This window comes from Lutjanus erythropterus, chromosome 22 (genome assembly GCF_056507025.1).
Source record: "Lutjanus erythropterus isolate fLutEry1 chromosome 22, fLutEry1.hap2, whole genome shotgun sequence".
In the NCBI taxonomy this organism is placed as follows: domain Eukaryota; kingdom Metazoa; phylum Chordata; class Actinopteri; order Lutjaniformes; family Lutjanidae; genus Lutjanus; species Lutjanus erythropterus.
Window position 1 is genome coordinate 10,039,551 of NC_139338.1, and position 23,223 is coordinate 10,062,773.

The 23,223-nt window shown below is 38.8% G+C and overlaps 1 protein-coding gene across 1 annotated transcript in view; it reads right to left on the minus strand.

Annotated features, from left to right (window-relative positions):
* Positions 1–23,223, minus strand: part of irag2 (inositol 1,4,5-triphosphate receptor associated 2) — a 45,864-nt gene that overhangs the window by 2,342 nt on the left and 20,299 nt on the right. Inside the window, exons 19-37 of the mRNA XM_084710556.1 lie at positions 21,767–22,040; positions 19,401–19,453; positions 15,926–16,025; positions 14,997–15,174; positions 13,727–13,814; positions 10,563–10,609; positions 10,266–10,354; positions 9,932–10,125; positions 8,648–8,732; positions 8,409–8,460; positions 8,283–8,310; positions 6,006–6,146; positions 5,154–5,288; positions 4,849–4,996; positions 4,316–4,356; positions 4,124–4,192; positions 3,689–3,747; positions 3,302–3,400; positions 1,338–1,466 (exon numbers count right to left, since the gene is read on the minus strand). Coding sequence (XP_084566682.1) covers positions 1,338–1,466; positions 3,302–3,400; positions 3,689–3,747; positions 4,124–4,192; positions 4,316–4,356; positions 4,849–4,996; positions 5,154–5,288; positions 6,006–6,146; positions 8,283–8,310; positions 8,409–8,460; positions 8,648–8,732; positions 9,932–10,125; positions 10,266–10,354; positions 10,563–10,609; positions 13,727–13,814; positions 14,997–15,174; positions 15,926–16,025; positions 19,401–19,453; positions 21,767–22,040 — 2,009 coding nt within the window. The remainder of the gene's footprint in view (positions 1–1,337; positions 1,467–3,301; positions 3,401–3,688; positions 3,748–4,123; positions 4,193–4,315; positions 4,357–4,848; positions 4,997–5,153; positions 5,289–6,005; positions 6,147–8,282; positions 8,311–8,408; positions 8,461–8,647; positions 8,733–9,931; positions 10,126–10,265; positions 10,355–10,562; positions 10,610–13,726; positions 13,815–14,996; positions 15,175–15,925; positions 16,026–19,400; positions 19,454–21,766; positions 22,041–23,223) is intronic.

Sequence of the window (23,223 nt, forward strand, 5' to 3'; positions counted from 1 at the left end):
AATAAGTTTAGTAGTTTGCACATACAATTATCATGGTGGCTGAACGTGTTAGTAAATGACAGAAGCCTGAGTGCAGTAAAGAAGAATTGGTCAGATGCTTTGTTAGCAGCACACTGCAAATCAGAACTTGAGATCCATGCATGAAACACAAATCATGAAGCTTCAAAAATCACTTGTCACACTCACATACACTGATCTCAAGTTAAAGGGACAGTTCAGATTACTTGTGGGGGTTTATCCGTTGTCAGTTTATTACCTACAGTAGATGCTGGGTGACACACACCCAGTTTGGGTGAGTCTGGTAAAGGAGTATCAGCATGGAAGCTGAGCAGTAAATTGCTGTGGACACGGTCAGCACAATAATACAGACAAACTAACCGATCAAAGCAGCATTAGACCAACAATTCCCTCTTCTGCAAAAACTGTAAAATTGTTGATTTTGCTAATGGAGTCTGGTTGAGCAAGACAGAGTGATATTTGGTTTATATAACATCAGTCTGACAGCAAGGTAAAGCTGTGAAAATATTCTGAATACAGTGTACACTTAAACTGATATTGTTTTTTTTACATTAGCCTTCTTTTAAGTGGCTAAAACACTTCTTGTTGCTGTACACAGCAATACATTGCTTAGATACTCCTCTCCTTTTCTCCAAACTGGGGGTTGTTATCTACTGTAGGTAATACACTATCAATAAGCACTTCGTACCACACCACTTCAAATAAACCAAACTATCCCTTTAACAGCTGAATGAAATGGATCGATTCTGGCCCTCATAGTAAAAACCCGTAGTGAACATGATTAAAATCTGCTGAACCCCTGGAGCAAAGAAGAAGCTAGTCCAGCACAGACCCATAGAATGAAAGAGTTTCATCACTTAGGAGGTTCCATGTACTCACACAACTGTTTGAACACATAAGTGATAATCTTGTTGCTAGCTATTAGAAGTTAGACAGAAAAATAATTCAGCCCATAAGAAATCTGTGAATTTGTCAAAAATTCAAAAAAAGTGAAGTCTCCAGCTGACACAACAATATTAAAATTAACATTACAGGGACAGAGTAGTCAGCATGAGAAGTGATAGCCACAAAGGCTAACTTAGACAGGGAATTCAAATCTGTTACTCATGTCAAAATCTCAAATACAGTGCAGAAACACTACAGAAGAAACAATAAAGATACCAGTCAGAGATGATCTCTGATACACAAAACAGTTTGCAGATACTGGAACCTCAGTACAGCTAAATGACGAACTCTTCCACTACGCAGCTAGCCTCTTAGCTTCGCTGGCAGAAAGTGGTGCTGCAGTAGGCTAGTGGTGGGTATTTGGTTGGACTAACGTCTTGTGGGGCAGAATGAGGGAGGTGAGTTTGTTGCCCAGCTCACTGAGACTGGACCTCCTCCTCTCTGCCACTGGCTCCTCCTTCTGCTCGTCCTCCGACTGGCAGTCGGTGTTGTCGTAGGCCGTCCTGTTGGCATGCGTGGGGTCAGGCATTCACAAACACACTGTTCAGTCGCACATTCAAATACAGGCATGGCTGCACAACCACACCGATTCTGTATGTGCACATGCACACGTGCACATTTCATGCATATGCAGCCAAAAAAAATAATGGATTAACATTCACCTGCTGTAAACAAAGATAGAGATTTTAAGAAATTTGTGAGAATAACATGTTTGAAATTATTTTCCACAATGTAACAATTCATGCCCAGCAATGCCCAGCAATGACATGCTCCAATATTATATAATAAACCCACAGAGCAATTTCACAATCTTTCAGATATTTGGAGAGCATTAGAAGTGCTTCATTTGTATCATCTAAGCTTCAATGTTGGCTTAGCTGGTCAAACATAGCAAACTGTAATCTTGTAATCCAAACATGTGAAAGCTATATGATGCCAATAAAAAAGGAAGTCCACACTCTCACTTTATATTTTACAAGTACGCAAAAGAAAAATAACAACCCTAATTCCAAAAAAGTTGGGATGCTGTGTAAAGCAAATAAAAAACTCAATTCAATGATTTGTAAATGCTTTTAGACTTGCATTCAGTTGCATACAGTACAAAGACAACATATTTAATGTTCAAACTGATAAACACATTTCATAAAGGTTGGGACAGGGGCAACAAAAGAGTTGCAGGGATGCTAAAGAAACCCCCACCTGTTTAGAGCAATCCACAGGTAAATTGGTAACCGATGACAGCATGGTTGGGTATGAAAGGGGCAACACACAATTGTAGGGAATTCAGGGATTTCACCATCTACAATCCACAATATCATTCATCAGGGAATCTGGAGAAATCTCTGTTCATACGGGACGAGGCTGAAAATCAACATTGTATGCCCATGACCTCCACCATGCAAAGTGAAAGCCATATATCAACATCATGCAGAAACGCTGCCAGAAAAGAGAAAAATATGACAACAACGAGCCTGGACTGTTGAGCAACTAAAGACATACAGTATATCAAGCAAGAAAAGCTTACTGAGTGTTGTTGAGAAAAGCTGATGTATCACAGAGGAAAACTTTTTTTGGAACGTGTTGTAGATGTCTAATTCAAAATGAGTGTACATTTACCAACAGAAAAGTTTATCAGTTTGAACATTAAATATTTTGTCTTTGTATTGTATTCAACTGAATATAGGCTGAAAAGTTTTGCAAATTATTCTATCATCTTTTTATTTATTTTATTTTACATAACATCCCAACTTTTTGGAATTGGGGTTTCTATGCTAGATTTGGAAAATGTCACTAAAGGATGTTTGCTTCTGATAAACACTTCCCCATGCGAGGAGGGACCGTATGCATCAAAGATGGCTGCTGTGTGGTTTGAGGTCAGCGTCGGTGATTTTTCCCGGTCCCAAATGATAACACGATGTTTTGAGTTTGTTCCAGCAGTCTAAGCGTAACCCATTCCTACATTATTTCTACTAAGGACTCCTCAGTTGAGCAGAATTAGCAATTGACGTCTAGCTTTCCTTGAAAAGTTTTCATTTTAACAATCTTTTCTGCTAAATTTAGGAAATAAATGTTCAAATTTTGCAGTTTCCATTAACCTTTTCTAACTGGATACTTCAAAATGCCCATAAAAATACACTAATGGCACAACTGCTAATGACTGTTTCCATAAAACATTCAGTGCAAAGTGATTGGGGAAATGTAAACTTGATTAACCCACAGTTGGACTGATAGTAATAATGTCACACCAGAAAGCAGCCATCTTTATGCATCTAAGTCCACTGTGAAATGAGTTGTGCAACGCAGCCAGCGTGGTACTCTTCTTCTTGGCATGTCTTACCCCTTCATCATGAGAGAGGGCTCTTCAGTGTCAACCCAGGCCGCTGAGCTAACAAAGCGTTTTAGTGGGGGGCGCGCCGTGCTCTTCCCTGCCACATTCCTGGAAACCACCGTTATCAAATAGGTGCATAACAACAGCAACAACAACAACAACCCTCATGTGATGGTACAAGTCTCTGTGGCTTAAGAAAGACAGCCACAGAAAACAACTTCCCACGCAGCAGAGACAATGCCGCCGTTTTAAACAGGTGGAGTAATGTAAACAGTCCTCCTACTTTAAATTTCACACTCTCCCTTTCACATACAGACTAAATCTTGTTCAACTTAACTCCTCATATTTACAATCCAGACAAATTTAATACACATCATCACGCGCACAAATACTTACCAGGGGGATCGCCTGGTCAGTCTCTCTGTTTCAGCCTCTGAGCCGTCTTGTGTTTTGGACTGTGGTGAGAAAATTAAACTAGGAGTCACTATCATCAAAAATGCTCCTTGGTACAACCTGAAGCATAACAAACATTTTAAACCTGGACCCACTTCCTGTCATACTTTACTCTTGATGCATGACTTTTCAGTGCTTTCCTAACAACACTAAAACTAAAAAAAAATAGGCTCGCTGTGGCATAAGACTTTAAATTGTTGGTTTAACCATAAAAAACAAAGTTCACGCTTTGACATGCACTGCATATAGTTGACAGAGTCACACAATTACACAGACAAACTATCCAATCAAGGCAGTGTTAGACCAGCAATTCCCTCTATGGCAATGTATGTTTACATCTATATTAAGTGCACAAAAAATGCTATGTGATGTTCTCACCATGTCAAAGTGCATGTTGCCTCCACCAGAGCGGGGGATCGCTGCTATACTGACCCGCCGGGCTGACGACTGTTGGTAAAAATAAATAAAATATCTTCCTAAACACACGTGAACATTACTAACACATCATGCAGACATCAGTCCTGAGAGAAACAGAATGATGAGATCCTATATTATCTAGCTGCAGCTGACCTTGTAATATTGTGTTGGCTGCTTCTTGCCACGGAAGTCATCTGGAAAAAGAAGCAGTTCAGTTAGCATGTATATATACAGTATAGCAGTATATAGCAGCAGTAAATTGGCTGAAAGACTTGCTTCACTCACCAGCCAAAAAACAATGATAATCTATTGAATGACCAGTAAAATTTCAACAAGACAAAAAAGTTAATTTTGCACCCTGACCCGAATTGTATATACACACATGCATACAGTACAGTTAGATGATATAGGTTTGTCACTATATTTAGCCAGCAATATATGGAGGTTCACACTAAATATGTAGTAATTTTTCATTTCAATGTCAGATGTGTCTCAAGTGTTTTCCTGCCATTGTCATAAATAACATTTCATTAGTGTACTTCTTAAAGAATGTTGTGTAAGAAAATACTGATTAATCAGGAACTATTGTGACACAGTGACTGACAAATTTAAGATACTGAATGCCAGAACAAAATAGCTGACTGGTATTACCAGTCTACAAATGAACCTCAACATCCTACACAAACCTCTTTCAGTTTGTGATCCAAACGATCTCTCGTTCTGCATGAGTGTCTCTCTCAGCTCCAGCAGCTCGGCGTGCTCCTTCGTGTACATCCTCCTCAGGTTCTCCACATGCTGGATCATCACCTCCACGGCCTTACCGATGCGACTCTCCTGACATTCACATGCATAAGGCTCCATTTATCATTACAATCAAAGACACAATACGGTGCAGTTTGTTTTGTAGGAGTAGGAATAAAACTCAGTTCATACCATTGTCAGAGCAAAAAACATACAAACACAAAGTCACCAAACGAACACATTAGCCCACCTGGTGAATAGCTCCTAGCATCTCAGAGCGACTGGACACCCTGGCCATGGACTGGATGAGGATATCCAGGTTCTTCTGGAGCCTCTGGATGATCTCCATTGACTGATTGTCGTCCTCACACAGAGGAGTCAGAGCCTGGGAAGTGAGGGCAGAGAAGAGGTTGAAAGAAAGGACAAGGAGAAAGACAGAAAGAAAGCCAAAAGACCAAGAGAAAAAAAAAACCCAAATGGCTGCCACTGACACAACAAAGTATTTTACAGATAATTTTACACTCATACTCACTAACCCACACGTGTTCATCTACGTTTACAGGTGAATTAATTTAGTTTTATGATGATCTTGATAACATTTCTCTGGCTGTTGAAACTTGTTCATGTGAGTCTCACCACAACGCCGCACTATTTACCACAGAAAATGAAGCCAAAACACGCTATGATTCTCCATGTTTTTAGCATTGTGACAAAAAAAATAAAAACAAAGATTAAAGAATTATAAAAAAAAAAAAATAGCTAAAAAAAGCTGGTTGTTGGTTGTCTGTATTATTTTTACTTTTAAACCTTACTATTTGTTGTTTTACCACATAAATGTCTATATAACAGTACTTTTTGTTGCCCTGTTTCCCCAATGTAAACAGTCATATATCAAATTATCGGAACAGGTTTTTCATGCATAATATAAATGCAAAATGTGCTGCACAAATACTCACTGGGTAGTCCACACTCCAAAGACTGAGAATGTAAATAAAATTACACTTTGCAAAATCAAATTCTTTTGCCAGGTGATGGAGCAAAACTTTAACAAGTGCTCCGTCCACAGAAAACCTGGAAGAGTTCCATACATATGCAGACTGACCTGCAGTAAGCCCTGACAGCTGGACACCTCCCTGCGGACGTTCTCCTCAGCCAGGTCACGTGACCTCTCCTCCAGCCGAAGCCTCTTCTCCAGAGTGAACATGTCGCACTTGAATCCCAGCGCCAGACGCTGGAACTCCGCCTGAATACATGAAAAAGACACTTGACTTTAAAATTCTGGCACTCACTGCTGGACACATACCGAATGTGGCATTGTATTCTGCCAACTGCAGACGAGATGAACATTTCTAACATTTCCTTGTTTGACTAAGATAGGAGTTTTTGCCTATCAAAGACAGCATTATTGTGCTGGCAGATATGTTACGCCAGATAAATTATAAAACTTCTGCACTTCCCTCTAAGAAAACCCTCAGATTTCAAGATAATCTCATTTTAGATTAACAAAGTGATGCAGTAATTTTCTATGGGTTTGGTTATGGGTAATGTATGGGTTTCAAAGAGCTCGGAAACTGAGAAAAACTGCTGTCTTCCCACCCCACAATTATTATTATTCATCAACAATAATAGAGGAAGTAACTGAAAAAAAGTAGTCAAGCTGAAATAAAGGTCACAACGGTAGCTTCATTAAACTGTTTGGTTATGACCCTACAAAAATCATATTCATTCAACTTTACTTCACTCCTCTATGTATTTCCCCAGTTTGGGAACCACTGGAACTTAAAACAATATATGTATGATATACATTTCTGATGGGTGAACATTTAACCTGAGACAAAAGGTTGTTTAAGAAAAGAATGAATACATTTGGACTACGGAGGACAAGTTACAGAGAAATAAATAATACAGATTCTTGGTGGCTTTTTAATAACTACTTTCAAACACAAATAATCCTCCCAAAAGTGCTTATCCTCTAAAAGAATAAAAAAAAACCCCTTAACACTCTGGATTCCTACACCTTTTTCAAAGTCAAATTCAAGCACTTTTCAAGTTACATTTTCAATCTGTTCCAGCACCTTACAGCTTTGGTAAACTACATATTTATATACACATACTCAAAATGATTGTTTCACTTCTTTATTACGTTGAGTCAGATGTTATTATGCTATAAACAACCAAAATTATGTTTTGTGACAACATTCTACGGAAGGTGTGACAAATTAAAGGAATTTTCACGCTGCAAAATGTGTCACCTGCCTGTAAGTTCACTCGGCATCCTATCCAACCTGGCAACCGCCTTATTTTTATTTCTTCAACTAAAAAGCGAACCATTCAGTCAGAGAGCAATTTAGTATGAAAATCATGCAATTACAAGCACTTTATCTAACATCCAAGCACTTTTCAAACCTTGAAACACGATGTTAAAGTGTTTTCAAAGATTTCCAGCATCTGTGCAAACTTTAAACACATTTCTTATTATAGAATACAGCTAAGAGATCTAATTAAGCAATATACCATGCGAGGGAGTGCTGTTATATTGTTATTGTGTGTTGCTACTGTGTGTTATTGTTTTTACACAACAGTTAAACTAACACCATTTATTAGTTAACAGTAATAATGACTTTCTTTGTTTACTCATTTATTTGTCTCTGCCAGTACAAATAATTCCACAAATGGACTGGGACCAGGATGTTATTTAGCAACACAAACATGATCCTGCACACTAATGTTAGCTTGCTAGCAACTTTGTGTGTCAACATGTAACTGCAGTAGAGCTCTCTGGATGGATCCATAAAACTCCCTCCAGACTATATTCAGCTCGCGGTTTTTAATGGACTGAAAGTTGACATTTATATTTTTTAGACGTGGACCAAACAAACGGACTGAGACTGTTTGAAAAGGTTGGACTTTTTGAAACCAAACGTACCAACCACAGGATTTTATGATAGCAGATATGTGACTTAAGCATGATTTCAAAAGCTGAGCTACTAATAAATCCATCTGCTGATTGTGAAATCATCAAAACAATGGTAAAATATATGCATGTAATCATGGGTATATTCCCACATCAAAAGCTGTTTAAATTGCTGCGCTTGTATCCAACTCCATGTACTCTGTCAGATTAAAAATTGTGTGGCAGCGATAATAAGCCCTGAATTATGTACAAGACGCCTCCTGTCTCCTCCTGTCTCCATGGTCTCTATCTATTAGTCATTGCAATGTCAATTTATGCTCACAGTTATTAGAAGACTGTAAAGCAGAGTGATATTTGTAGCTATAAGTCACAGTTATGTCGTACTCTGTGTCAGCACTCATGGAATGTCTCTCATCCAATCAAATTACTTGGCCGAAACTAACTGTTGCATAATGACATACATACCTCAATCTCCTTGTCACTAGGTGACAGGCTGCAGATAAAGAGAAAACAATAAGTATTCTGTGACAACTCTTATGAGGATTTCATGTTAAGTTGTGGTACTGTGATCACTTCATATTACTGTATTACCTGTTCCTGTCTTTGAAGGTGTCACTGCTGTCAGAGATCATTGATGTCTCAGCTAAAGAAGGAAATTATAAGTAGGTTTATCATGGCATGATAAATACCCAACAATAACATGGTGCGATCACCATTTAGATTTTTAAAAGGGAAATGAACAAGCCCTCATTTAAAAATTGAATCAAATTTGGTATTAAAAGGCAGGTGGCAGTAGTATATAACAGTGTACAAGAATATATTACACATACATTCCTTCTCAGTGGCCATGCTGCTCTCACTTTGGTCCTCCTCCACCTTGTGCTCCTCGATGGCCTCCATGCTGCGCGACAGCTCCTGCAGGATCCGGACAAACATTACTGCCTCCCTCTGCTCCCTCTCCCCCTCCTGCTCTCCTAACTCTGATCCCTCCTTGCTAGCGCTGCCCTCAACATCCATAATGCTCGCTTCACTCGCTCCCTCCCTGCTCTCCTCCTCTGCTTCAATAGTCTTTACATAAGAAAGGTGAAATGTGAAGATTCAAAGCAGCTGACGATGTAGCTGCCTCTTGATTCTGAATGATCTGTTCATGAGTGGAGCTAAAATGAAACTATGCACTCTCCTTTCCACTCTCTTCCTCTTACACACACACACACGCACACACTTGCATAGCTGGAAAGGCAACATTTCATGCTGAATGAAGACACCGATGGCACAATCTCATCACTGACTAATGAATTATTTTAATGTCACCTGCTCCGATCGACATGATCCTGGTGTTTAATCACATCCTCTGAGGTCGTTTTAAACAGAAATTTATGGAGTCATGGGAGTGTCATAAAAATAAATAAATCCATAAAATAAATCCATAAAAGAATACATAAATGTGGAAACAAAGATAAAGAAATTAAAGAAAAAGTAAATACATAAATACATGTAGAAAGAATTAAATATGAAATAATAATTATGCATATTTTCATGTATTTTATCATTCATTCATTTCCTGATATAGCTTTATTTATTTACTGTATATAATCATTCTTTTCTTCATTCAACAATAAAGAAATATGTCTTTAAAAAACAATAATATTTATTCTCTGATTTATTCCTCTTAACATTTCCACATTCTTTTACAGATTCATTCTTTTTAGGGCACTCCTATGACTTTGGATTAAAAAAAAATAGCTGAAAAAAAGAAAAAGAAAATTGACTGAGAAAATCTAAATTAAGAATAAACATTATGCATTATGAAAAAAAATCAACCAAAACTAACTTGTACATCTGTGTTTATATATTTAAAAAAATAATAATAAGAAATTTTGTTTGTTACATAACACCTGCTGCAAACTAGCAGCAGATCCTAGATGAAAGAAAAAACTAATTAGCTATTCCATTTTGTTTGACAGAAATCTTATAAAAATATAAACTAAAAATATCAGACACTATAGTATAATGACCCTGATCAACACAAAAGCAGGGACCATCTCCAACAGTTGTCAGCCAAACGTCTTTTAATCCTTGTCTTGAGAAAAAAGTGAGAGTAGAGCCGGTCTTACCAGTTCCCTCTTATTTTTGCCAGAGAGGGGGAGGGAGTCCTTCTTGGCTTTACTATCTTCTGAATGGCTGGGGTCAGAGGTCACGCTGCCCATACCGCTCCCTGATTGGCCGGCATGTGTGAAGGACGGCTGAGACTGAGGAGAGCTGCTGTCAGAGAAGGTGGTCGCTCCGCTGCTGGTGAGCTGGTCTGTCCCTGGAAGGAAGAGTTGGTGTGTGGGTGGTCAAAGTTACGCACAGATGCAAGAAGGCGTAAACAAACAGTCTCCTAAGAAATATCAGGTTCTCCCTCTTCTCTCCTTCATGCACACAGATCAGAATGTTTTTTCTTCCTACCTTCCATGCTGGCAGCTACTGTTGGAATCTCAGCTGCACTGTCCTGTACGCTCTCCTCCTCCTCCACCAACACAGGTAGCAGACACGTGCTGGAACACATACAGAGCACCTTTACACAGTTGCAAACAACTAATCTAGACCTTAATGTCACCACCAAAAAGCAGCAGAGAAAACAGCTGTCTCTTTACAGAAATCACTACAATCTTCAGGAGTTATTGCTGCTGAAAAGTGAAGCCGTGTGATAAACGCTGTGGGTTCAAAAGGTTGCCTGAGCTAACAGTTCAGTGAATCACTCACCTGTCCTCCGCTGCTGATCTGTCTGCCGACTGGTCCTGGCTCAGGCTCTGAGAGGGACAAAAGTAAAGGAAGAGAATTAGGGAGGGGGTGGGAAACAGGCAGGTGGCCTTACAGTACAGTTGATGGTCAATGATTAAAAGACACGCACGCATTCATATACGTGTAGCGTACCTGTCCCATGGCAGTGAAATGCTTTCTAAGCTGTACAGAGAGTGGAAGAGAAAGATTGGGCTGATTCCTTATATAATGTGGAGCTTCATGGAGAGCCCTGCAGCTCGCTGAGTGTGTGTGTGTGTGTGTGTGTGTTGCTAAGAGGGGTGCTCAGAGAACACGTTAACACTGGCACTGTGCTAAGTAGTGGAGGCGGACTGTGTGCATACACAGTCGTGTGAACACACACGCGCACACACAATGGAGCAAGGTGAGCGCTCAGAGCGATGCAATGGGATATTGTGTAATGAGTCTGCATAATATCCGTTTTGACACCGCTCAGAATAAAGAGAGCTGCCTTACCATTTCACCTGACAAAAAACCTGAGACTTCAATGTCATCTTACATCTAAAGAAACACTGGAGCAAAATGAAACTCTTAGTACCCAATTCAGAATTTTGTCAGTTGAATCAGATTTGGCTGTTCAATATGAAGATTAGATTAATTGCTTTTCTGTTTCAGTTCAGCACGGCGGTAAACTCTTACATCACTCTTGTGTTTTAGCTTACCTCATGTTTTACTGCCGTGCTGCGTCATCTGTAATGTGGAAACAGATTTCCACACATCCAGAGAAAGTAAAAGTGTGCATCTTTCTCGTAGTTCAGTTACAAACCCCAGCGCACCACTGAGCAGCTCTCCCGCTGGGCTGCTGACAGCACTGCAGACTAAAAAGTCAATCTTAGTGGAATCTTAGCAGTAGAGAAGGTTTTTTTTGTCCTAATTTGGCCTAACATTTCCGCTGGGGAGCCATTTTCCAAACATTAAAATTTAATAAAAAATTATCTGAAATGTTGTGAATTTGCATGTCAAGCTTTTTTTATCGCTAAATAATACAGTGAAATTCAATAACAACTTTTATTTTTACGCACAGTCATGTCCTAGACCTAGGCTCACAGCATCTTAGTTATGTGACTGTAGAAATAAAACAGTCTTGTTTATTATTATCATTTCTAATCATTTTATTTTTTTATTTTTGGGGGGCAAAGGTTCTTTAATGTAATAGTATGATGTAACTCAAGTGGTCTGGCAGAAAACTAGACTTCTGCTCCTCCTTGGCTTTGTCTTGACGCTTTAGAAAATCTAGTCTGTGATGTTAGACTTTTGCTAATCACAGGTCAGTAAGATAGTTGATTGAGTCTCAATCCCAAAAATCTGTATTTGATGACCTTGTACTTAGCCTCAACAATCAACTATTATTCTCCAGAATTGGTTACAACACCTTTAAGTAATGTTGTCACTGAGTAAAAGTATCATATCATAAACAATTGAATTTTACTCTGAATAATAAATAAACAATAATATTAATAGTAAGATATTGCTGTGATAACTAAGTAACAAGTTGTTTATATTGATATTAGGAAGCTTACTATGAAAATATTGTCCATTTACAAGTAAAACTACAATTTGAATATATCCAAATGATTTTGTTGACAAGAAACTCATCCCCTTGCTTCTGCTGAAGTTGATTCTTAATCATCAAAAAGCTTTTTTAGACTAGGCTTCTATGAATATTGACATGCTGAACACACCCACAGCTTCAAAGCCTGTCTCTCTTGGCTCCCCTCAGATTGTCTCTCAGTAGGGAGGCGGTCCAGCAGGCCACCAGCAGGCAGGAGACAGATAAAACAAGCTGATCGATCTCCCAGCAGGATGCAAAGCTGGCTGGTCAAACAGCATCACAACACATGAAGGCCTTGACTCGGACATGAAAACAATGCAAGCCCATGTGAGGCTGAGGCTGTGCACAATTACCATAAAGTCATCTTATTGTATGGACCATACATCAAAGCAGCTCTTTGTAAACACTAATTTGTCCAGACACACACAGGATATACTGCACAGAAAAGATCCACTGTGTTCAGAGCACAGCTGTTATTAATACTTCTGCCTTTATACTACTGGTTATAATCACAGTTGATTAGTTGATGGACGGAAAACTAACTGACAACAATTTTGATAAATTGTGTAAGGCATTTATCAAGCAAAAATCACAAATATCTACTGTTTCAGCTTCTCAAATCTGAAGATTATTCTCTTTATTATTCTTATGGGAATATCTTTCTTGTTGTTTTACTGTAGTTTTTTTTTTTTAATGAATTTTAATCAACAAATCTTAGAATCAGTTCCAATCTTCTCTTCCAAGTGCTGTAAATTATTCTGCAGAAAAATAGTGGATTATTCGCAGGTCTTCAAATCCTGATATTTTTGGGAATGCAACTCAACAATCACCTTACTGACCTGTGATTAGCAAAAGTCTCCCATCACAGGCTAGATTTTCTAAAGCATGAAAACAGAGTCGAGAGGAGAAGGAGAAGTAGTTTTCTCTCAGAGCACTTGAATTTCATTATGCTTAAGGGTTATTATGGAACGTCTGATGAATAATGCCAAAAATAATCTGCCTACCCCAACTTTAATCCATGATCTGCTCTAAATCAATATGTACCTTTTTTATTGTCTTTTGTGGAGCACTATGGTCCAACTGTTACAAAATCTGTGGGATTACAACTTAGAGTAAACTTGCCAACACCTTAGTAAGCCAAATAAAGTATTTTGTACTTGCCTCTTCTGGCAACAGAGTTCAGAGAAGCAGAGAGCCGATCCTATGACTCCTTAAGTCATTGGTTTTAGTGACTACAATGATGGCCACCTGATTCTCTGATCTTTCCCTTAATTTTACATCGCAGCCCTCTCTTCTCCTCCTCGACCAAGGCGAGGACTCCTTCTCAGCCTTTCTGAAGGAAAGCCAGCCCCCATGCCCTGCCCACTGAACCCCCCCCATCCACAAGAAAACACACCTTCTCTCACTCAGCTAAGACACACATGAAGCAGCAGAGAGAAAGAGAAAGAGACAGGGTCAAAAAAGAGGAAGGGGAAGCAGTGAAGAGCTGGTGCTGAAGAGAACAGAGGAAGTTTTATTCCCTCGTGCATTAAAACACTTCCCCTCTGCTACTAACCTTAATGCGACTCATAGCTCCTGCCTTCGAGTCCGCCTCGCCTTCTTTCTCTTCGTTTCTCCTGTGGTCCTTGCTGGTCGGCTGGGTGCTAACCACAGGTCAAATGTCAACGGTCAAGCACTAGTCATTCTCTCAGGCTCGATTTGTACATTAGATACACTTTATGTCCATCTAATAAGGCACAACTGTTAGAGTATGAAACAGTAAGAGAGATGAGGAACAGCCTTTGTCTCTTTGTAGGTGGACTGTGCCTATGCAAAGCATGGCTGCACAGATACTAATTAGACTGCACACTCCTCCCACAGTGAGGAAAACACCCATTTGACTAGCAAATGTGGACCAAGTCATAAGGAAATGACGTAACTCTGTAAAATGTAAAATGGTGACTTCAACACACATCCACTTCAAATCGAGCAGAGATAATTTATACTGCTATGAAAATTAGTAAGGATGCCAGGTGAGGCTGTGGGGTAATGCCAGTTTCCTGACTTTGAGGTGGGATTTTCCTACCAAACACCAGCTCAACAGGTGTGTCTGTGGGAAAAGGTTCCTGTTTAGGTGTGAGGGTGAGAATAAACTAAAAATGTGAAGATAGAGAAGCCTTTACAGCTTGGGTTTCTGCATGCTCTTTTCCTCATCTACATCAACCACCTCAGTGGCCTCAGTACAGCCAGGTTACCAGCTGATGCACTGTCTGTGGCGAGTAAACTTCCTGCTCTTTTTTTTGCCCTGCATCGCTTCTCTATTTAGAAAAAATCCTGTTTTGTCACTCTGATGTGTCATGGGAAGTGCACATGATTCAGAGGGCATAATTAAGGAAAACCTGCTGTGTCACCTTTGACAAAGTCACTTCCCTGTGTACAGTGATCCCTCACTCTTTATCTCTCAGCAGAAATGAAGACATATCATGTTTGTTTCAATCACTTGTATTTTTATCTTTGAAGTGAATGGAACAAAATAGTTCTAGAAATAAAACAACAAATCATCTTTACTGCAATTAATGCATGAAAAAAGTACTGTATGACTTCTGCCACTGTGCTAAAATAATTGTAAATTCCTGACTTTGACGCCCCCTAACTATCAAATGAGACACTTTGGCAGACAAAAATGAGATTTTTTTCTTTCAAATACCCACAAATATAATATCAACAAACATCTAAATGCACTCAGCAATACTTTATATAATTTGGAATTGCATAAATATAAAGGCAGTCTAACTTTCTGATTATGTCCCTAATCTACCAAATAGAATATTAATTTCTTTATTCACCTCTCGGCCTGGGTAATGGTCTCATCTGGTCCAGGTGATGTGCTGTCTGGAGGAACCATCTCAGCTTCTGTAGGAGGGCTGTTACTAAGTGTGACTGTCTGGTCCTGTTCAGGTGAACCGCTCAGATTCTGGGCTGGACCAGAGGAGTGAGACTCTGTAGTCTCAGGAACATCAGCGTCTGTCGAGACAAGAGAAAAATTGGTTCATCTATAAATAAACATTCAGGGTGAAGTATTGATGTGCGATGTGCGATATGCAATAAAATTTTTTCTAATGATTTCCCTACATTTTTCAGGCTGCATTTTGACAACACCAGAAAACATTAGCTCAGTGTCGCCTACATGTAAATGGAATACATTAGCTTTAACATTTAATTTAAACCAGCAGTGAAGGACTTTCACATATAAAGGGACATCTGCTGCATTTAGTCCCTTGCTAAGTTCTCACAAAGCCACCAAGTCTGTATTTCACACTGTACCACAGTTTTTAGTTTAAAATCTGAGAACACTTCTTTTTTTATATGAAGGTAAAATAAGCTGTAAACAGAGATGATTAATAATTAAGTCATCCAGTTTAGAAAATGTGTCTTCTTCATATGTAAGCAATGCAGTAACTAAGTACAAGATTTTGCAAAGCAGTCGTGGTATTCTGAATTGACAAGAAAAACAAAACAATAACCATATTATTCATACTGTGGCATTCAATAGAGTTTGACCTTTATCTCGGAAGATTTCGTAAACTTTTCTCTCCTCTAAACAAACAGCAAACATACCAAGTGAGTCAGGAAATGAGTCACTGTTTGGTTAAGTTGTAAAAGCACACAGTGGAGAAACTAAACTGACAGTAGGGGGAGAAGAAAGTAAAATGGAAAGATCCACACAGAGAATGAATTACAGAGAGAGAAAAGGAGAGGGAGTCAGAGATCTTACTGTTGTTCTCTGAGTGGGACAGATCAGGGAGAGCATCCGCCTCTGGGTGTCTAATGCTGACAGCTTGTGAGTGGGCGCTCAATGGCTCTGCTGCCTCTTCCTGAAAACACACACACACACACACACACACACACACACACACACACACACACACACACACACAAACACACACACACACAAACACACACACACACACACACACACACACAAAATAATGATAAATATTCAAAAAGGAAAGGGGTGAAAAGATCAAATAAGCAACACGCATTAAACACGTACCAAACAGCAGGCCCGAAATCACTCCACAGAAACAAATCCTTGTCAGTGGAGAAGACATTGCATAAGAAGTCGATACAATCTAACAGCTGACAGACAACACAAAGCATCTGCTCCATCAGTGATGGATTGTTGGGAAGACCCCCAATTACTGTCATGTTCAGAGGAATTCAAAAGCAAACATCACTTTCATACTGACGGCAGCATGATGGAGTGTTTAAATTTGTTTTAAAAAGCTCGCAGGCATGAAATTAATTAAGCACTGCAAGTGAGTAGAATGCACAACATCCAAGATCAGAAGCAGAGCAGAGACACTGAGATCATAGCTGCATAATGTATAGTTTATCGTGTATAACATGCATTGTTATAGGGTGCAGAATACATTTGGAATATATCTTTCTTCAAATGCAGGTGCATAATACATTCTGTTGCTATATATGGAAGTGGACAGCTTCAACACAAGCACGCAGACTGCTGCCTGTGAGCAGAGGCTGTAAATAATGATATGTGAAGTGCTATTTGGTAGGCAAATTGCAGAAAGAGAAAAAGAAACAGAGACAGTGCATAAGCTTAGAGAGAGGGAGAGAAAATAACACATATACAACATAGTCAATTACATAATGTTATTAGTAAAGTAATATATATTTTAAGCAAAACATATAAGCAGTTTTGCATGTTTGACCACTTACTGCTATGCAGACAAAAAACTGTATTTTAGATCATTTCCTACCTTGCAGGCAGTCATTGCTTCTCATTAATTTCAGAGTAGCAGAAAAATAATTAGAGCGACTTGAGACTTCAGATATGTCCATCACAATGACAGGGGCTGTTTTTAAAGCCCTCCTTGCTGATGGTGCATTCAAGGACAGCCCCATATTGGACAGCTGAAACTCACGAGTCTGAAATGTAATATGTCAGAGCATCCTTGAACGCACTAAGAGGAAGAGTTTGCAAAAGAGTCTCTGCTTGTGACTGCCTTAGCAACAAGTGTGACAGATGAAATGCTCATCTAATGCAAGTTTTATGCTAGTTGTCATACAGTAGTAAGATTAATTTAAAAAATAATTTTAATAATACATTTTGCAGAATTTGCATAAATAGTTAAATTACTTTGCCAGTTTTTTTTTGGTAAACTACAGACACTGCAAACAATTTTACACCAGAGGAAAGAATTATTTATTTATTTTTTTGTTATTTTACAATTACTTTTCCACTGTAATTGAACCTCCTTTGACCAGCCCCACCCCAATTTTTGTTTCATCCTGACTGCTGTGAATGTACACCTAGGCAATGTGCTTGTCAGGCAGCCACCTGACAATATGATCAGTACCGATTATTGCTACTTATCAACAAATGTTCAGAAAAGTCATAGCATGCCATTTTAGAAGTTACCTGGCTAATTAATTCTGGTTGGTGCGATACCCCCACTGGGACTCTGGAAGGCAGGTGTCTGGTGACTGATGGTCACAAACATGGTTGTTTAAAGTGTAATTTTAAATAATCTGATGGCTGTAATCTCATTAATGACAACTTTAAAAAGTTCCTCCTTCCTTTCTATCACTGCAAAGGAAGTATATAGTTATATTCCAAGAACAGCAATGATCTCTATGCCATTTAAAAAATGTGCTAAACCAAGGAAGGTAAGCCGAGGACCAACTATGTTTTGGTATTGTCATGCTCTCTGCTGACACACAGTTATGCTGCTGTCACACACCTGGCAGCTGGCCAGTACAACTACAGTCATCCATTGTTGGGGCCGGGATTCAGTGTCTTGCTCGAGAGCACCTCTGCTCATGGAAGTGAAAGAGATCCTGATTCTAAACAAGGACATTTTTACATAATCCTAAAATCTCTGCACTAAAATGCAACCACATGGGTTTCTTTGAGGTCAAAACTGCTGCTATCCTCTGATAATCACATCAGCCAAAACAAATTAATTTGGACATTTGGTTTCCAGAGATTGAAAGATGCTGTAAGGTTCAAAACTTACATTCAGCTTAGCTGTATTTTTACATATTTGTTTCAAGGAAAGAATTATATATCTTTAGCCTGGCATCAAATTACACTTATACATTACACAGGGAAGGAGACTCATGACCTTCAAGATGAACTTAATTTACTTGTAAATGCAACATCCAACAACTAAAAGAAAGGAGGTTTTCATACTCCATCAATATTATTTTACACCTGTCGGTCTTCATAAAATAGATTTACTAGAAAATAATTTGTGGTGGAAATGCAAAAGGCATGAAGACACCTTCATATATGTAATGTGGGCCTGTTTTAGTAGTTCTGGTTCTGCATTTCTGGAGAGAGAATTCAAAACAATACAGGAGTAGCAAGAGATACCGACCCCTTGATCAATTCAACTTTGCCTCTTGGGGGACAGGTCATGTTTAACCAAGGTATCTAGACTAGTGTTTGCCCTAACAGGCTTCATTTCTGATTCATTTATCCTCTGTAACCGGAAAAGCCAAGTTAGATCTGAATATAGTGTATAGAATATAGTGTAGAGTGGGTGAAGCTAATGACAAAATGCATCATTAGAGTTAATGATAGTGAACCTGCATAACCATAAGAAAAACAGGTTTTGTCTTTTATAAAAGAAGGAAACATCTCAGAGGAGCCAAACACTATGCTTTACGGAGGTGCTTTTTTCATGTATGCTCGTGTTTAATTAATGTTATGTATATTTATTTTTCAGTGAATTAATATACAGGTGGAAGGAGTGAACTATTGTTATTTTGCTTTGGCTGCGCCACAAGGACTTCTCTTTATTTCTAGGTATTTCTTAATCTGTAGAACGGGTCACTTGATCTCCTTCAAGGTGCTGTGCTGATGGACTTTTGAATCATTAATTAACGTTATGAACAGGGCATGGAAAATATGGCGTTTTTGTTCAGTCTGTGCTGTTTTGATTCTTGTTTATGTGTTTATTTTGTGTCTCGAGTACTTGTTAATTTATGATGTTCCTTTAAAACAAACAAAAAGAAACAAGGTTTTCTGAAGTTTACTTGTCAATGTTTTTAGGCACACAGAAGATTTCATTAATTAATCTTTAAACTACCATTTTCTGGTAATCGTCATTGAATTTGTGCCATTATGCACAGAGGTAACATGTCAATCCCACACATGGTGACCATCTTGTAAAACACATATAGCCTAGGCCATAAAATGAATATTTCACAATTCATTTTACCTGCACTGACTGACAGTTGGCTTCTGGCTCTGACTCGGTGCAGGCTGCAGAGTCTGTAAAAGATACAAAAGAAGAAGTGAAAAAACATAGCATAAATCAGAATAAAAAAAAATGACAGGAAGAACGAGGAGGCTGAAAAAGGGACAAAAGAAAGCAGCTGTTCATTAAAAACTAATCCCGTGTCCAATTCATCTACAGGGGTTCACCGCCATCCAAAAATGCAACCCCACCTTTTACCATTAAAGGCCAGGCTGTCTATTTTGCAAAGCATTGAGCTGAGGGAGGGGCAGAGAGGTTAAAATACCATGCATGGCTAAGGTGGCATTAATGACCACATTCGCACTCTGGTTTTCTGTCTCTCTGCCTGCCAGCCGCTCATGCAGGCAGAGGAATGGGGGATTACTGAGCTCACTTTGTGGCCTCAGACCGGTCGTGCACCTGGCCATACAAGGGCCTTGAGGAAGAGAGGATTTCACATACTGTGGAGACGCACACACACGCTCATTCCCACACACAACCTTTATAAGACTGGGGCCACAACAACCATAGAAGGCAGGGGTCTACTTCCAAGGGCCTCAGACTGTGTGTATCCTTACAGTGAGTGAGAGTGTGTACTGTACTGGTGTTTCAAGGGTGGCTGAGTGCCCTGTGACTCCCAGGGATTACAGAGGGATAATCCACACACTTACTCTCACACACACACACAAATCAACATTTAAAGACAATAACGGAGTCTGTAAGCTGTGTTTCACCTTCAGAGTTTATCCTGTGAAGCACCTTGTAAGACGCAGTGAGTGAAACCAGCAAATTGGTGCTCCAGCTGGATGTGTGAGTGAACTTAAAGTCAGGACAGTGTTTAAATAGCTGGTCTGAGACTAAAGACTTTAGTTTCACAATAGGCAACTGAGAGTAAGAAAGGCTCCTATAACTAAAATGTTTTTTTTTTAGCTTGATTTTTATTCATTTTTAATTATTGTATTTACAGTTTTTATTCCATTTTTAAATGTAAATCATGGCAAGCTGCAAGTTTTGTATGAACGGTTCTATGTTTTATATTAATAGCAAAGTTATTATTATTATTATTGTTATTATTATTGTTGATGCACCAATATCACTCTTTTAGTACTTACATTTGGGTACTTGTCTGACTTGACTTTAAAAAACATCTTATTTTCAGCACAAGTTCCTCACTGTCTAAATTTAACAAATTGTTGTTACTGTTTCCATTTATAAGGAAAAAAGTAACAAGGAAGGAAATATTAAAACATTTATTTTAGTGGATGTTAAGTCTTTGTCAGGACATTAAATGCAACATTTAAATAGTAGCTGTATCAATGTCCAAAGGCATTTAGTTTCAATAACTGTTAAATTTGGAAAATGATAATCTACAGTTTTCACAGTTCAAACGATGGTTTCAATATTCTCATGCTAAGAAGACTCAAGATGTACTAGTTCACATTCTTGTTGCATGAGTCTGGCTCAAAGCTTATTTCTACGGTTAATCCTACTGCGTTGGATTCTGAGATGGGAACAGGGTGAACAGGGGTCAGAATAGGACTAGAATATTATGAAACTATACTTATCCCTATTTGGTTTGACTTTATTAGGTTCCAGTTAGCCCTGGGCTAATTCTGGTGTAAACTGGGTTTTAAAAGGCTCAAGGACGACTGCTCAAAAGTTCTTTTGAGCTTTTACTGAGATAAATTCATAAGATTTAATCTGTTAAGACCTAATTCAAAATGAATAGCTACATGGAAATACAACAGCAGTGTTACATTTAGTGGTTCTCTAAGAATAGATCTACTTTACATTATGTAATCATGAAGGTATTTCACTGTGTACTACATATACATACACACACACACATTTTTATGTGTAATATCTATCTATCTATCTATCTATCTATCTATCTATCTATCTATCTATCTATCTATCTATCTATCTATATATTGCAGTTTATTTAGTCATTTATGACAGTAAACTGATTATCTTTGATGTGTGGACAAAATAAGACATTTGAGGACATCACTTGGGCTTTGGGTAACACAGAGATATTTTTCACCATGTTTTCACATTTTATGGAGCAACTAATCAATTAATTGAGAAAATGATTGACATTTATTTATTAAGTAGCCGTTTAATAAGTGGGTTAATGTAGAGTAAGCGGGTGATTCAAGACCCCTCTGCTTTGCATTGGGCTCCTGTATCATCCTGTCTGGGTTTATTTAGCCATAATGACTCACTCACTGTACATTATCCTTACATATACACTCCAATAGAAAAAATAGTTACAATAGTTGCTTAGCAGTCGAAGTGTTGAGCTGTTGGCTGGTGGTATTTCTGTCCACCTTAGTGTCCCCACTCACCTTGACCCACTCCTGCCACACTGTTCTGGGCCTCCCCAGGGAGGGCAGACAGAGGAGTGGACGTGTCCCTCACTTCTCCCACTCCTGCCGTGTCCACCACAGTCCACTTCTCCTCCCCGTCTTCTTCTTCGCCTCTGTCTGTTAATTTATCCACCGCCTCCTCAGGCCTGCTGTCCCTTCGTCCACCCTGTTCTTTGCAATTCCTCTCTGCTAACTCGTTTTTCAAGAAGTCTTGAAGGGCGAACTCCTCATCCCAGTCCAAGTCATCTCCAGGCTGAAAAGAAAGAGAGGCACAAGGCCTTGATGAAAAGATTGAACACAGGTGAGATGCACAAAAACCTGCCAAAGTCTGACTGCAACAAATCCCCTTGTGGCAAAATCCAGTGGGATGTGATGAGGCTGAAGTTGAGCAGTAAAAGCTATCATGGTTAAAAGAACACTTCTAACTTTTCCAACAGATATCTCAGAGAAAAAGATGAGACAGCACGAAATGTGACTTTTCTCCAAAGTATTTTCCAGAAACCACTGGTCAATCACCAGCAAAGACCACTAATTAACAAAGCTAAAACATAACAAATCTCAGAGATTATCTTTTATTTTCATTACTGTTCTTTTTTTTGTTTTGTAACAAATTCAAGGGAAATATAATTTGAGTGGTTGTTCTATGAGCAAGACCGATACAAAACCTGCATTTTTTTGTCAAAACACAACATGCTTCTTGGGGTATGCAAATCTATCTACCTCAGCAACAAAGTCATTATGCTTTGCAGTAAAAACAATGGTGCTGTAATGGAAATGTTCAAGCGTGCCTCAGTGCCTTTTGTGCGAGGAGCAGTGCGTAGGTGTGTGGTCGCATTTGATTGTGTGTGTGTGTGTGTGTGTGGGTGCACATGTCCACTTCAGCCGCCAACTCGCACTCAGCTCTCTTGTACCAGATACTCCATCTGTCTGAATACAGTAAGAGCTCTGTCACTGCTCTCTAAACAAGCCCTCCAATATCTTTCTATTGTGGTAACTGAATGTTAATATATTCAAAAACAAACATGTAAGTTGAATGTATTCCAAACTGAATATGACTTTCGTGTCAGTGAATGTCTAAGCAGTGCATGAAACACTTGCACACATCCCAGGCGGTGGACATTTTGAGTATTTTGAAAATAATGTATACTGATCACGGATTAAGATCAAAGGTAGGACTGGGAAATAAAACAGTGGTGATATGTATCAGCAATAGACAATTCATCAATAACAATAAGAAAGTTGTTCAGTAATTTGAATGTTAAAGGGACAGTTCAACCCAAAATCAAAATACATATTTTTCTTCTTAATTATAGTACTATTCATCCATCTAGATAGTTTTAGTATGAGTCACTGAGTTTTAGGGATAGGGATATTGGACGCAGAGATGTCCATTGGGCTAAATGGCACTTGGCTTGTGGTGCTAAAAACACCAAAAA